This window comes from Somniosus microcephalus, chromosome 11, assembly GCF_052327205.1.
Source record: "Somniosus microcephalus isolate GS21.2 chromosome 11, FLI_Smic_1.0, whole genome shotgun sequence".
Classification (NCBI taxonomy): Eukaryota; Metazoa; Chordata; class Chondrichthyes; order Squaliformes; family Somniosidae; genus Somniosus; species Somniosus microcephalus.
The window spans coordinates 222,827,446-222,843,451 of NC_140997.1; the positions used below are offsets into that span (position 1 = coordinate 222,827,446).

Genomic DNA, 16,006 nt, shown 5'->3' on the forward strand with positions numbered 1-16,006 from the left:
CAACACTGGCATCTATGTGGAAAACAGCCCAGGTATGTCCTGACAACAAAAAGCAGGACAAATCTAATCTGTCCAATTACAGCCCCATCAGTCTACTCTCAATCATCAGCAAAGTGATGGAAGGTGTCGTCGACAGTGCTATCAAGCAGCACTTACCAATAACCTGCTCGCCGATGCTCAGTTTGGGTTGCACCAGGACCACTCGGCTCCAGACCTCATTACAGCCTTGGTCCAAACATGGACAAAAGAGCTGAATTCCAGAGGTGAGGTGAGAGTGACTACCCTTGAAATCAAGGCAGTATTTGACCGAGTGTGGCATCATGGAGCCCTAGTAAAACATGAAGGCAATGGGAATCGGGGGGGGGGGGGAAACTCCACTGGCTGGAGTCATACCTAGAGGAAGATGGTTGTGGTGGTTGGAGGTCAATCATCACAGCAGGAGTTCCTCAGGGCAGTATCCTAGGCCCTACCATCTTCAGCTGCTTCATCAATGAACTTCCCTCCATCATAAGGTCAGAAGTGGGGATGTTCGCTGATGACTGCACAGTGTTCAGTTCCATTTGCAACTCCTTAGATAATGAAGCCGTCCATGCCCGCATGCAACAAGACCTGGACGATATTCAGACTTGGGCTGATCAGTGGCAAGTAACATTCGTGCCACACAAGTGCCAGGCAATGACTATATCCAACAAGTGAAAGTCTAACCACCGCCCCTTGACCTTCAACGGCATTACCATCGCTGAATTCCCCCACCATCAACATCCTGGGGGTCACCATTGACCAGAAACTTAACTGGACCAGCAACACGCATACTGTGGCTACAAGAGCAGGTCAGAGGCTGGGTATTCTGTGGCGAGTGTCTCACCACCTGACTCCCCAAAGCCTTTCCACCATCTACAAGGCACAAGTAAGGAGTGTGATGGAATACTCTCCACTTGCCTGGATGAGTGCAGCTCCAACATCACGCAAGAAGCTCAACAGCATCCAAGACAAAGCAGCCCGCTTGATTGGCACCCCATCCACCACCTTAAACATTCACTCCCTCCACCACCGGCATACCGTGGCTGCAGTGTGTACCATCTACAAGATGCACTGCAGCAACTCGCCAAAGTTTCTTCGGCAACACCTCCCAAACCCACACCCACGACCTCTACCACCTAGAAGGACAAGGGCAGCAGGCGCATAGGAACACCATCACCTGCAAGTTCCCCTCCAAGTTACACACCATCCTGACTTGGAAGCATATTGCCGTTCCTTCATTGTCGCTGGGTCAAAATCCTGGAACTCCCTCCCTAACAGCACTGTGGGAGTACCTTCACCACACGGACTGCAGCGGTTCAAGAAGGCGGCTCACCACCACCACCTTCTCCGGGGCAATTAGGGATGGGCAATAAATGCTGCCCTTGCTGGCGACGCCCACATCCCATGAACAAAAAAAAGGTAGGCTTAAGGAGCGTTTTAAAGGAGGATAGAGAGGCGGAGAGGTTTATGGAGGGAATTCCAGAGCTTAGGACCTCGGCAGCTGAAGGCGTGGACGCCAATGGTGGAGCAATTAAAATCAGGGACGTTCAAAAGGCCAGAATAGGGGGAGCGCAGAGGTCTAGGGGGATTATATGGCTGGAGGAGATTACAGAGATGAGGAGGGCCGAAGCCATGGAGTGATTTGAAGACCATGAGAATTTTAAAATCGAGGCGTTGCTTAACTGGGAGTCAATGTAGGTCAGCGAGCGTGGGAGATGGGTGAGCGGGAATTGGTGCAAGTTAAGGGTTTAAATTCTGCTGGTGCTGCACTGCTTAACACAGTCATATAAAATTCCGTTCTGGGCTATTTTAGGTCGACCGCTCAGCTATTTGAACAAACGGGTCAGCAGCTGTGGTGAAGCATTGCACAAAACTATTTTATTGCAAGCATGTTGAGTAGTGAGCTACCAGAGGAAGTCAAACCCAAGTTAAGAGTAGGCTGGGGTGACTTGCCTCCCGTATCATGTTGGATTGCTTGTGCTTGACTGGCTGCCTTTCCGTGATGAGACAGGAGAGATCACCATTCTTGAACATCTGACGAACCATGTGGTGGTACAGCATGTGAGAGCACCATCCAGCTGCCCAGCAAATAATCTGACTTTAGTCAGAACAAAATTACATAGTCAGTGCTGCTTCTTCATGTTATGTATTGGTTTTCCATCTGATAAATTAAAATACACCACATTATTATTTTCCTCCTTCAGGTTAGTGGTTTAGTGTACCTTATGGTACTGGACTAGCAGCCCAGACATTGTGAATTCAGATTCCACAGTGGTAACGTGAGAAATTAATTCAATAAATCTGGTCATTTGCAGGTTGGCATTAGGGGAAAAAAATCATCATGAAAGCTGCTGGATTGTCACTAATGTTCCTTCAGGGAAGGAAACCTGCTACCCCTACCCAGTCTGACCTACGTGGGACTCCAGTCCCACTCAACATGGTTGACTCTTGATGCCCACTAAAGTGGTCCAGTAAGCCAGATACATCATCTTCTCCGGACAACTAAGGATGGGCAATAAATGCAGCATCACCAGTGCTGTCCACATCTGAAGAACAAACAAAAGAAACTTAAATTTTGCACCTGGAGTCACCCCAAGTCACATCTCCAACTACTGACGTCAGGCTAGGGACATTTGAGGTGTGCTGGGGAAGCCTAATGTGCTCGCAAGTAGGTTCTTTGAGCCCATCATGGCAAGTCCCGATCTCTGCCAAGACTGTTGGAGGGAGGCAAGGAATATAGGCTGGGAGTCACTCCTTTGCACAAGAGAAAAATCAGTGGATGAGTCACGCCCGTCCCGTGCTTACACATTGCTTGCTGGCCAGTTACAGAGCAAAATAGGCATCCCGGTTAGGTAATGATGTGAATCCTAAGGAGGGCAGATATCTGCAGTGAATGCAAAATTCTTTTTGGGAGGGGAAGTTGAAAGAGAACAGAGAAGAAACCTGTTAGTTTGAATTTCTGCTGTTTTTTTTTATAAGTTTGATAAAGTACCACATAATAGGCTTGCCAGCAGAGTTGAAGCCCATGGAATAAAAGGGACAGTGACAGCATGGATACGGAATTGGCTAAGTGACAGGAAACAGGGTAGTGGTGAAAGGTGGTTTTTTGGACTGGAGGAAGGTATACAGTGGTGTTCCCCAGGGATCGGTACCAGGACCACTGCTTTTCTTGATATATATTAATGACTTGGATGTGGGTGTACAGGGCACAATTTCAAAATTTGCAGATGACAAAACTTGGAAGTATAGCGAACAGTGAGGAGGATAGTGATAAACTTCAAGAAGACATAGGCTGGTGAAATGGAAGGATAGGTGGCAGATGAAATTTAATGTAGAAATGTGTGAAGTGATACATTTTGGTAGGAAGAACAAGGAGAGGCAATATAAACTAAAGGGTACAATCCTAAAGGGGGTGCATGAACAGAGAGACCTGGGGGTATATGTGCACAAAGCGTTGAAGGTGGCAGGGCAGCTTGAGAAAGCGGTTAAAAAAGCATGCGGGATCCTGGGCTTCATAAATAGCGGCATAGAGTACAAAAGCAAGAAAGTTATGGTGAACCTTTATAAAACACTGGTTCGGCCTCAACTGGAGTATTGTGTCCAGTTCTGGGCACTGCACTTTAGGAAGAATGTGAAGGCCTTCGAGAGGGTGCAGAAAAGATTTACGAGAATGATTCCAAGGATGAGGGACTTCAGTCATTTGGATAGACTGGAGAAACTGATGTTGTTCTCCTTAGAGCAGAGAAAGTTGAGAGGAGATTTGATAGAGGTGTTCAAAATCATGAGGGGTCTAGACAGAGTAGATCGATAGAAACTGTTCCTATTGGCGGAAGGTTCGAGAACCAGAGGACACAGATTTAAGGTGATTGGCAAAAGAACCAAAGACGACAGGAGAAACTTTTTTACGCAGCGAGTGGTTAGGATCTAGAATGTGCTGCCTGAAAGGGTGGTGGAGGCAGATTCAATCGTGGCTTTCAAAGGGGAATTGGATAAGTACCTGAAGGAAAAACACTTGCAGGGCTATGGGGAAAGGGCGGGGGAGTGGGACTGGCTGAAGTGCTTTTGCAGAGAGCCGGCACAAGCTCGACGGGCCGAATGGCCTCCTGTGCTGTAACCATTCTATGATTCTATAAATATGAGTCCCTATTAATTTAAAAGTTGCCGACTATCCATCCTAATCCATTTGTATTCCTTTCCCTTTTCGCAGGTCAGTACTGGAGTCTTATCGAGTGTTACGGATTGAGGCTGAGGAATAGTCAGGAGTGTCTTGTCCCATCTTATGTTTCTGTAATGCAGTTCATGATCTACATGTAAATATACCAAAAAAAAGTCTGGTAATGCCCAGGTAATGAGAGCTTGCTAAACCACTCGAGTAGAAAAAAAATCAACTTGGTGAATGAATATATTGTAAAATCATATAATGCAGCGTGAAAGGGACTTCAGTTCCCACGGTGAAGTGTTCTCGCCCTTGTATTACTTGCTGTTTTTCTATCTAATTATTATGATTTTTTCTTATACCTCCAGTCAGAGCATTTTACATTTATTTTAGCCAGTTGTACTTGTTCATGTTTGAGATTTGCATTTCAACAACATAGTCCATTGGAGCACCTGTGCACTGTGGCGAGGGGAGCAGAACACTGGCCGTGGGGAGCCGAGTGCCATGAATTGGGTGAAGTGTGCGTCCCGGTCCACCATTCTCCGTACTGATCTCTCGGATCTGCTATTATGGACGAGAGCCTAAGCGAATGCCAGGCACTCTCACAAAGGCAGGAACAATTTCAGGGACAGTCACCCCTGATCTTTGTTCACACGCCGCCGACGAGCGGGTATCCTGCCTACCAATGTTCCCTCTAATTTTTTTCACCCTTCCCCCCCCGGTCCCTTTGAATTTGCTACGTGGCCACGCACGTGCGGTATCTTCCAGATTCGGCGACTTGTGAGCAGCCTGCGCAGGGCCCTCCCGATGGATGCGCACCTTAGGGAGAACATTGCTGCCTACCCTTCCTGCTGTGGGTAGTGTGTGGTAGGATCGTTAAAATAATTCTGATCTATGGACTCACTAACTTGCCTTTTGTGTGCAAAGACCCCCCCCCCCCCCCCCCCCCCCAAAATGAGCCTATTCTCCTTTTAGATCCCATAAAGCAACATTAAAGAATTGGTCATTAATCTCAGTTCGAGGCATGTGGAGCTGCTGGTGAGTGTCTTGGCCAGAACACTTTACCTAGCACTATTGAGTGGTACAGGAAACTCTTTATTATCCGGCACCAACGTGGTGCCGGTTTATCAAAATGTCCGGATTACAGCGAGGTATAGTTAAAAGGTACGAGAGCTCCGTACACAGCAACAAATCCAAGCTTCCCTGTTGCTTAGCAACATGTGCAGGAACTCCGGCCGCAGACCAAGCGTCCCTGTTGCTTAGCAACAAGTGCGCGAACCCCAGTTACACAGCCACAATCCAGGAACGGCCACTAATATGAAGTAAAACTTACCTGAACCTACGCCTGAATTTTGCTGGTTAACAGAGATTTCCGGTTATTTTAGGTGCCAGTTAAAAGAGTTTCCTGTACTTCACTAATGCTCAATGGCTTTGAACTGTGGATTGAGCATTCGCAGGTGGCTGTTTGGCGACTTAAACAGCACGCTTCATATTAGTTTTACCGCTTGTGGCCTGACATCAGATAAGGTCAGTCAACATAAATTTGTAGCTTTTGAGGCTGAGTTACTCGTGAAATGTTTTCTGTAGCCCGACCTGGTATTTGTTAATTATATAAAGTAATGTCGTAGGGTGTTACACAAGATGTAGCCAATCTTAATTACATAATTTACAACAAAAAAAAGGTCTTGGGAGACCCAGGTAACCTAAGTATGAACAAGAGGTGTGTCTTAAGTCCCTTAATTTTCTATTCTTAACTTAAAGTCCGTTCATTTCAAATTATCTGATCATTCAGATTTTTAGCACCAATTTAGCTGTGTTAACATTGCTTAATTCAAATTATTGGATAATTCCAATTTTCTTGGCACACAAACTGACTGAATTATTAGGACAATAGCAAAATACTGCGGATGCTGGAAATCTGAAATAACAACAGAAAATGCTGGAAATACTCAGCAGGCCAGGCAGCATCCGTGGAGAGTGGAAAAACAGAGTTAACGTTTCAGGCCTGCTGAGTATTTCCAGCATTTTCTGTTGTTATATTTGAATTATTAGGAGTTGACTGTACAGACTAAAGACACACGGTAATGATGTGTCTTTGGCGAAGTCACATTGCTGCCATCTTACCGTCAGACGGTGTGTCTGAGTTTGCTGTTGGGGGGCTGCTTTCCTGAAGTTTAAAACATTCATTTACGGGAAACTTTGTGCTATCCGGCACCGACGGGACCGAGCTGTTGCCGTCCCATCAAAACTGCCGGACAAACCAGCGCTAATGTTAAAGCATACGGAGCTTTTGAGCTCCGTATCTAGCAACAAACCCTGTTGCTTAGCAACAGCTTCTAAACAGTCGGCCGCAGCTTAAAAGCGTCTCTGTAGCTAAGCAACAGCTTCAGCTAGACCTTGCAGAGCCTGACTGGGGGGAAAAAAAAGCAACGAGAAGTAAAAAAAACTTAGAGAATGGCTCCTGAATTTTGCCGGTAGATAGAGCTTTCCGGACATTTAACCTCCGGATAAACGAAAGTTTCCTGTAATTTGAATTGGAGATCAGAGGTCATATCAGCCAGGCATATTACAGGGAGTGGAAATAACTTTTTTGTTAAATGATGGATTCTAATGTATTATATTGGAGCTACATTGCACGCCAACACCATGTTGCCCTTGGGACTAGTCTTGATTATGCACCAAGATGGGAAATTGCTGTCAAATTCCACTGCACGGCATGTCATCAGAATGTGCTACTGTAAATACAGAACAATTACTTTTAATAATGGAGAAGGTCCTGCAGTCCCTTTTATGCTGCTCAACAAGGTGTGTGTTTTGTTTCTGATTGTAAGGGCTATGTGACTCAATTATAAACTACCGTCTTGTTAACAAGTTATGCTGCTGTATAAAGATTAATAAAAGTCAGAATTTTATTAACAGTTTTTATCTGAGTTTTTATTGCACGTCCGCTTTCAGTGATTGGGATGAACATAGAAACATAGAAGATAGGAGCAGGAGTAGGCCATTCGGCCCCTCGAGCCTGCTCCGCCATTCAATGCGACCATGGCTGATCATCCAAATTCAGTACCCGGTCCCTGCTTTCTCCCCATACCCCTTGATCCCTTTGGCCTTAAGAAATATATCTAACTCCTTCTTGAATATATTTAATGTATTGGCCTCTACTGCCTTCTGTGGTAGAGAATTCCACAGGTTCACCACTCTCTGGGTGAAGAAATTCCTCCTCATTTCTGTCCTAAATGGCTTACCCCTTATCCTTAGACTATGACCCCTGGTTCTGGACTCCCCGACCATCGGGAACATCCTTCCTGCATCTAGTCTGTCCAGTCCTGTCAGAATTTTATAAGTTTCAATGAGATCCCCTCTCATTCTTCTAAACTCCAGTGAGTACAAGCCCAATCGAACATTATCTGATTTTTTTTTTTTGCTTGAAAAATTACTCCAACAAGTATTTCCTAAATCTGGTCATTGACCAGTCCATTTCAGTCATGAAGCAGTAACACCCAGTGTACAGTGCAGTGGCTGTTTGGGATCAATCTGCCCTTCATCCATGGCCATCGATAGACTTGCCTCTGTATGCGCCTTCGCTCATAAGTCACCTTGCTGTAAAGTTGACTGACCCAGCTGAACTCGGTGCTGTTTTCTCTCCTTCCTGCCTTTCAGCAAAAAGAAGTCAGGAAATGCTTATGAGGAGGCATGGTTATTGCAGGTCTTCCACACAGCAAGTGATGGAGTGCTATTAAAACAGAACTTTTATTAGAATTATTAGTGGACCTATAAATTTCTTCTCTCCGACGTCTTACAATGACGAGTTATCCATATATCACCGTGTGGGCAATCGTGCAGACGCACATCTTACTGCTCTGCAGCACAATATATTGGAGCTACGTTGCACTGCATGATGCCCTTGGGCTTAGGATAAATTATGCACCTAGGTGTGAAAAGGGTGTAAAATTCCAATGTATTTCATCTGAATGTGGTACTGTAAATAGAGAACATGTACTTTCAATAATAGAGGAGATTATGCAGTACCTTTATATGCTTTCTTTTGCTCGGAACTGCCTAGACCACCCCCCCCCCCCCCCCCAAACCTGGTAACTGCCCACAGTGGAGGAAGATTTTTTTTTTTAATTATTTGTTCCCGGGATGTGGGTGTCGCTGGTAAGGCCAGCATTTATTGCCCATCCCGAATTGCCCTTGAGAAAGTGGTGCGCTCCCTGCTTGAACCCGCTGCAGTCTGTGATGCATCTTTGTAGCGGTTTGGTACAACTGAGTGTCTCGCTGGGCCATTTCAGAGGGCAGTTAAGAGTCAACCACATTGCTGCGTGTCTGGAGTCACATATAAGCCAGACCGTGTAAGGATGGCAGATTTCCTTCCCTAAAGGACATTACGACAATGCGGTAGTTTCATCGTCGCCATTACTGATACTAGCTTTTAATAAAGTGGATAATTGCAGTACAACGTGGATAAATGCGAGGTTATCCACTTTGGTGGCAAAAACAGGAAGGCAGATTATTATCTGAACGGCAATAGATTGGGAGAAGGGGAAGTGCAACGAGACCTGGGTGTCCTTGTGCACCAGTCGCTGAAGGTAAGCACGCAGGTGCAGCAGGCAGTTAAGAAGGCAAATGGTATGTTGGCCTTCGTAGCGAGAGGGTTCGAGTACAGGAACAAGGATGTCTTGCTGCAGTTGTACAGGGCCTTGGTGAGACCACATCTTGAGTATTGTGTGCAGTTTTGGTCGCCTTATCTGAGGAAAGATGTTCTTGCCATGGAGGGAGTGCAGCGAAGATTCACCAGGCTGACACCTGAGATGGCAGGAATGACGTATGAGGAGAGATTGGGTCGATTAGGCTTATACTTGTTGGAGTTTAGAAGAATGAGAGGGGATCTCATTGAAACTTATAAAATTCTAACAGGACTAGACAGACTAAATGCAGGAAGGATGTTCCCGATGGCCGGGGAGTCCAGAACCAGGGGTCACAGTCTAAAGATAAGGGGTAAGTCATTTAGGACTGAAATGAGGAGGAATTTCTCCACCCAGAGAGTGGTGAACCTGTGGAATTCTCTACCACAGAAGGCAGTAGAGGCCAATTCATTAAATATATTCAAGAAGGAGTTGGATATATTTCTTAAGGCTAAAGGGATCAAGGAATATGGGGAGAAAGCAGGGACAGGGTACTGAATTTGGATGATCAGCCATGATCGCATTGAATGGCGGAGCAGGCTCGAGGGGCCGAATGGCCTACTCCTGATCCTATCTTCTATGTTTCTATGTTTTTATTCCAGATTTATTTAATTGAATTTAAATTCCCCAGCTGCCGTGGTGCGATTTGAACTCATGTCTCTGGATCATTAGCCCAGGCCTCTGGATTACTAGCCCAGTAAAGTAACCACTATGCTACCGTACCCCAGCGTGTGGTTGGCATTGCAGCCTAAGCAAAAAATTAATAACATTTTCTTTTCAATTGTGGATGAATTCTAATGACTTGGAGTAATGTGTAAAAAAAAACCTCATGAAGCTGGTGTAAACAGTAATAAAAATGTCAGTTTTATTTTGGTTGTTCCTAAAGTCTGACTTCTCTAAAACTTTATTTTTTTTAAATAGTCTTATCTAATAATTTGTTGAATTTCATCCCTATTGGCTGTATTTTGTTTGTAAATACAGAAGGGGCAACACAGTTACAGCCAACCATGGTTTTGGGTTGGTTGATTCTCAGCAGAAAAAGGAATTACTGAAATCACACCTCATCCAGTTCCTGATGCAAACACACAAATAGTGGTACTAGTAACATAACGTTATGTCACTTCTTGCCCAGTGTTGTTCATGATTTATTTTTGTTGAAGGAGTATGCTTAAAGGGCTCCGGTCGGAAACATTATGATGCCTCACAAACTAGTATCTCCAGGGAAGAAGACAAGCCTACCCATTAACTACAGTGGTTGCGGGAAAAGGTCAGCATGTATTCTGCTGCCCTAGCTGAAGGGATCTATAGGGAGGAGCAATGGGAATAAAATAATATTTATTTTAAATTTTAAAAAGAATCAAATATGTCTTTTAAGAAACAAATTTTGCCAGTATCAAATTGGATGCTGTGAGACATAAAAACATTTCTGGTAAGCTGTGTAAATTAAGGTGACGACCCTTAATAATTGCCTGTAAATTATCATGAGGAGATTAATTTTATACCGCGCAGTTAACGTGGGTGTGGGGGACCCGACGCTGACGATCTCGGTGAAAGCCGACCCTTCGGAAGTTTGGAAGCCCCCCGCCAGTTTTGGTGCTCCGGTGGTGATGGCTCTTCCGAATACTGAATCGACGGAGCTGAGTTTGACGGGTTGAGGTTTATATAGCACTGTAGTGTGCTCAGTTTCTGAAGTGTAACACAACATCTCGGGAGTGACTTTTCCCGTTTCCCCAAGAAGGTCCAAGAGATTCCAGTCAGCGGTCACCACGTCGTCTTGCAGGTAGAGTGCCACCTCTTGGTCTGACGGCGAGGGCCTCTGGATTGTCTCTGCCCCATCTAGTTTCCCGAGGGAACTCGTGCTGTATCCGACCCACTGGAAACTCCCATCAAACGGAGACCACGGATCCCACAGCTGATATGCAGTCATCTTCGGTCGTAAAGTTCATGAAAGATCAGGTCCATGAAAAGAGGAAAAAAAGATGTCAGTTATCAACTTTTCACTTAATGCTTGTGATGAGAAAAAAATCCAATTGCACTGGTGGTGCTTGAAAATATTTTTTATTGATATCATGATATATATGTGTAAAAATAGTTAAAACAAAATATATTACAAAAAAGAAAAGATTTGAATTTATAGAACACCTTTCATGACCACCGGACCTCCCAAAGTGTTTTACAGCCAATGAAGTACTTTTTGAAGTGTAGTCACTGTTGTAATGTAGGAAACGCAGCAGCCAATTTGCACACAGCAAGCTCCCACAAACAGCAATGTGATCATGACCAAATAATCTGTCTTAGTGATGTTGATTGAGGGATAAATATTGACCAGGATACCAGGGATAATTCTCCTGCTCTTAGAAATAGTGCCACAGGATCTTTTATGTCTACATGAGAGAGCAAACGGGGTCTCGGTTTAAGGTCTCATCCGAAAGACAGCACCTCCGACAGTGCTGCACTCCTTCCGTACTGTACTGGAGTGTCAGCCTAGATTTTTGTGCTATAAGTCTCTGGAGTGGGACTATGAACCCATAACCTTCATGACTCGGAAGCAAGGGTGCTACCAACTGAGTCACAGCTAACACTTATAATGTAAACCTATTGTTCAGCTCATAATACAACACCTAACATATGCCATTAGTTGGGAGTATTGTGTGCTGTCCTGGGCACCCTATTACAAGAAGCCTCAATTAAAAAATTCTCATCCTTGTTTTCAAATCCCTCCATGGCCTCGCCCCTCCCTATGTCTGTAACCTCCTCCAGCTCTACAACCCTCCGAGATCTCTGCGCTCCTCCAATTCTGGCCTCTTGCACATCCCCGATTTTAATTGCTCCACCGTTGGTGGCCGTGCTTTCAGCTGTCTGGGCCCTAAGCTCTGGAATTCCCTCCCTAAACCCATCCGCCTCTCTACCTCTCCTTTAAGATGCTCCTTAAAACCTACCTCTTTGACCAAGCTTTTGGTCAGCTGTCCCAATATCTCTCTGTGTGGCTCAGTGTCGAAATTTGTTTCAGAATGCTCCTGTAAAGCACCTTGGGACCAATGTTCCCATTAAGCTGCGGAGCGGTCTGGAGGTCCCTCACAGGCCGCTTACCGGCTTTCCAATGGAAGTACCGCGCATGCGCAGAGATTATAATGGGCTGCACACTCAAAAAAAATTACAGGGAACATTGCTTAGGACGCTTTACTATGCTAAAGGTGCTATATAAATGCAAGTTGTGGTTGTTTTAGAGCACTGGAAAAGGCACAGTGAAATCACTAGAATGGCACCGGGGTAAGAAGCTGTAGTTATGAAGAAAGCCTTGAAAGATTCTTCACAAACAAAGGAGGGATATAATAGAAGTTTTCAAAATTACAAATAAATTTGAGTGGCTGAATGGTGACAGTGTTTCCATTGGTTGGTGAATTAGTAACCAATCTGAAATGTGAGAGTGTTAAGGCTTGACAATGTAGCAACGTTACAGGATTATGGGGAGGGAAATCAGCCAGAGTTCCTGCTCTTTATCCAGTACTCCCTGCTGGAGGTGTGTGTGCGTGTGAACAATGAGTGAAGATCAGGCTCCACACCTGAAACATTAACTTAACTACAATAGCAAAATGCTGCGGATGCTGGAAATCTGAAATAACAACAGAAAACGCTGGAAAAACTCAGCAGGCCAGGGCAGCATCCGTGGAGAGAGAAACAGTCAACGTTTCTCTCCACAGATGCTGGCTGACTTGGTGAGCGTTTCTAGCAGTTCCTGCTTTTGTAACAAGACAGGGCTGGATGTGGCTGTGATGCTACCCTGGGTTATCATAGAAATTTACAGCACAGAAGGAGGCCATTCGGCCCAGCGTGTCTGTGCCAGCCGATAAAGAGCTATCCAGCCTAATCCCACTTTCCAGCTCTTGGTCCGTAGCCCTGTAGGTTACGGCACTTCAAGTGCATATCCAAGTACTTTTTAAATGCGATGAGGGTTTCTGCCTCTACCGCCCTTTCAGGCAGCGAGTTCCAGACCCCCACCACCCTCTGGGTGAAAATAGTTCTCTTAAACTCCCCTCTAATCCTTCTGCCAATTACTTTAAATCTATGCCCCCTGGTTGTTGACCCCTCTGCTAAGGGAAATAGGTCCTTCCTACCCACTCTATCTAGACCCCTCATAATTTTATACACCTCAATTAAGTCTCCCTTTGGCCTTCTCTGTTCCAAAGAAAACAACCCCAGCCTATCCAATCTTTCCTCATAGCTAAAATTCTCCAGTCCTGGCAACATCCTGGTAAATCTCCCTTGTACTCTCTCTAGTGCAATCACATCTTTCCTGTCATGTGGTGACCAGAACTGTATGCAGTACTCTAGCTGTGGCCTAACTAGTGTTTTATACAGCTCAAGCATAACCACTTCATCTTTTAAGTTAAAAGATGAAGTGGCTTGTGCAGCCAGGGAGGAAACCTATATTCTTTAACCAGAGAGACAGGCTAACTCAAACTGTACTTCATCCCTCTATTCCATATGGAAAATAAAGTCAGGATTATACCTAGGTGATGTAATTGAAAAGGTTACTGATACTTGGGTGAATTTTGTTAGTGGAACCATAACCAGAAAGGAATCAATGCCTTGGGGGAATGAGGAGAGAAACTTGGAAAAGTTTCACATGTCAAATGTAATGTTAAAGAAAGAACTTTCACTTATGTAATGCCTTTCACGACCTCAGGATGTCCTAAAGTGCTTTACAGTCAAAGAAGCAATTTTGAAGCGTAGTCACTGTTGTAATGCAACATATCGCTGCAGCCAATTTGCACACAGCAAGGTTCCACAAACAGCAATGAGACAATGACAGTGACCAGCTAATCTGCTCTTTACAGATGTTGGTTGAGTGACATGTGTGAAAGGAATATGATAAAAAACATGGGCATAGAATTTGCGGTCAGCAGCGAAGTAAAGATGTTCGCCTCTGGCCCCGAAGTAAGCTTTGTACAAAGATCTTGCGATCTCTGTGTCAAGAAGTTCGGGTTTTCCGACGTGTAATTCAAATCAATGCCGTATAGTGGGGATCCCCTAGTGTGAGCTGCTGTGCCATCAACAAGCTGTCCAAGCAGCCAATCAAAATGCAGAATTCTCACAGACAGCGAACAAGGAAGTGAGTAAGCTCTTAAAATTCTAACTTGTTAAAAACATCGGAGAGAGCAAAACAAAGATTGGGGATTTCACATGGGGAAAAGGCAAACCTGAAATAAAGATGAACAAACTTTTTTTTTTAATTAACATTTTGTTTTAAAGTTTCTTAAATTTAATTTTTATTAAAATGGATAAATTTGACACTGTACAAAATTAAAATTAGTTTTTCAGGCCCATAACCTTCGTTTAGCAGTCAAAACACTGTTAAAATTCCAGATTCACCTAATCCCTTTGGATCTAACTTTTAATGGGGGTATTTAACAGTGTACTTACTGCGGAAGGAAGTTTCTGTCAGTTTCAATGATTTGAGAGATTTTACTGATTGCCGGCTCTGTGGGGTGAGGGGGTGCGGGGGTGGGGGGGGGGCGGTGCGGGGGTTGGGTATGGAGGAGCAGTGAATGACAAACTGCAACTTCAAGATTTCCGCACAACGCCTGCGCATGCGCCAAATCCCGAAGTCGCGGTCAGTTTCAAAGGCGGAATGACGGCGAACGCTGCCAGTTCACCGTCATCCCGACCACAAATTCCGGGCCATGATAAATGGAGTGATCTTTTAACCATTAGGTCCATGTCCGCTGGAATTCTCTTCTGAAACGACTTTACCTCAATACCTCTCTGCTTTCAAAACCTCCTTCAAAATCCATCTCCTGAGCCATGCTTCTGTTCCCCTTCCCCAAATTCCTCCAATTCTTCCTTGTTTTCCAACTCTGTCCCTTGTAAAGCGATGCGCCAGTATCGAAGTTGGCCAAGTAATGGCGAGATGATGCTGTGCTTGGATTTTTTAAAGTCTGTAAGTTGTGAGAGGGAGGAGTGCCGTAGGTTTGGCGTCTGAGAAAGGGGACATAGATTTAAAGTAATTGGTCGAAGGATTAGAGGGGAGTTGAGGAGAACTTTTTTCACCCAGAGGGTGGTGGGGGTCTGGAACTCACTGCCTGAAAGGGTGGTAGAGGCAGAAACCCTCATCACATTTAAAAAGCACTTGGATATACACTTGAAGTGCCGTAACCTACAGGGCTACGGACCAAGAGCTGGAAAGTGGGATTAGGCGGGGTAGCTCTTTGTCGGCCGGCACAGACACGATGGGCCGAATGGCCTCCTTCTGTGCCATAAATTTCTATGATTAGAGCACGATTCGGTGTGACCAGTCTTCATAACATGACATGAAACAATAAACATTTTAGTTAACACTCAACGTTCCACTGATCCAGTGATCAGGATGAAAAAATAATGCTGGAAGGTAAGGCTATTTTTGAAATCCCACCTTCTACGACTCTTTATGTGATTTGTCTGTTTCGGTGAGTCATGACACAATTGTGTTAGGTTGCTTAGTTACCTGAAATGTAAGTGTGTTAATGTTTGACTATATAGCAACAATTCGATACATTGATGCTGACATCACAATGGACGGAATATTGTGCGTTAAAACGCTCTAGAACTTTAATGCTACATTTTCAGCTGTGGCTCAGTGGGCAGCACCCTCGCCTCTGAGTCAGAAGGTTGTGGGTTCAAGTCCTGAATCCAGAGACTTGAGCACAAAAATCTAGGCTGATGCTCCAGTGCAGTGCTGAGGGAGTGCTGCACTATCGGAGGTGCCGTCTTTCAGATGAGACGTTAAACTGTAGCCTCATCTGCCCTCTCAGGTGGACGTAAAAGATCCCATGGCACTATTTTGAAGAAGAGCAGGGGAGTTATTCCCAATGTCCTGGGCCAATATTTATCCCTCAACCAACATCACAAAAACAAATTATCTGGTCATTATCACATTGCTGTTTGTGGGAGCTTGCTGTGCGCAAATTGGCTGCCGCGTTTCCTACATCACAACAGTGACTACACTTCAAAAAGTACTTCATTGGCTGTAATAGCGTTTCGAGACGTCCTGAGGTCGTGAAAGGTGCTATGTAAATATACAATAATCGGGGGGCAGCACTGTGTGGCACCCCACCCGCACCCCCCCTTCAACCACACCTGTGACAGAGACTGTAGGTCCCGCATT

At 44.9% G+C, this 16,006-nt stretch overlaps 2 protein-coding genes across 2 annotated transcripts in view; one reads left to right on the top strand and one right to left on the bottom strand.

Annotated features, from left to right (window-relative positions):
* fancd2 (FA complementation group D2) overlaps positions 1–7,098 on the top strand; it is a 129,472-nt gene extending 122,374 nt beyond the window's left edge. The window contains exon 44 of the mRNA XM_086002033.1: positions 4,229–7,098. The gene's annotated coding sequence lies outside the window, so the exon portion shown is untranslated. The remainder of the gene's footprint in view (positions 1–4,228) is intronic.
* Positions 7,099–9,705: 2,607 nt separating this feature from the next.
* On the bottom strand, positions 9,706–15,422 carry LOC147111280 (FANCD2 opposite strand protein-like). Its single transcript, XM_086002294.1, has 2 exons — positions 15,207–15,422; positions 9,706–10,789 (listed from the first exon to the last, which is right to left on the bottom strand). The coding sequence occupies exon 2, from the start codon at positions 10,787–10,789 to the stop codon at positions 10,256–10,258; it is 534 nt and encodes a 177-aa protein (XP_085858420.1). The 5' UTR covers positions 15,207–15,422; the 3' UTR covers positions 9,706–10,255.
* Positions 15,423–16,006: the final 584 nt, after the last annotated feature.

Excerpts from the sequence above, each read along its gene's own strand:
- LOC147111280 (XM_086002294.1), bottom strand. The coding sequence starts at position 10,789 with ATGACTGCATATCAGCTGTGGGATCCGTGGTCTCCGTTTGATGGGAGT.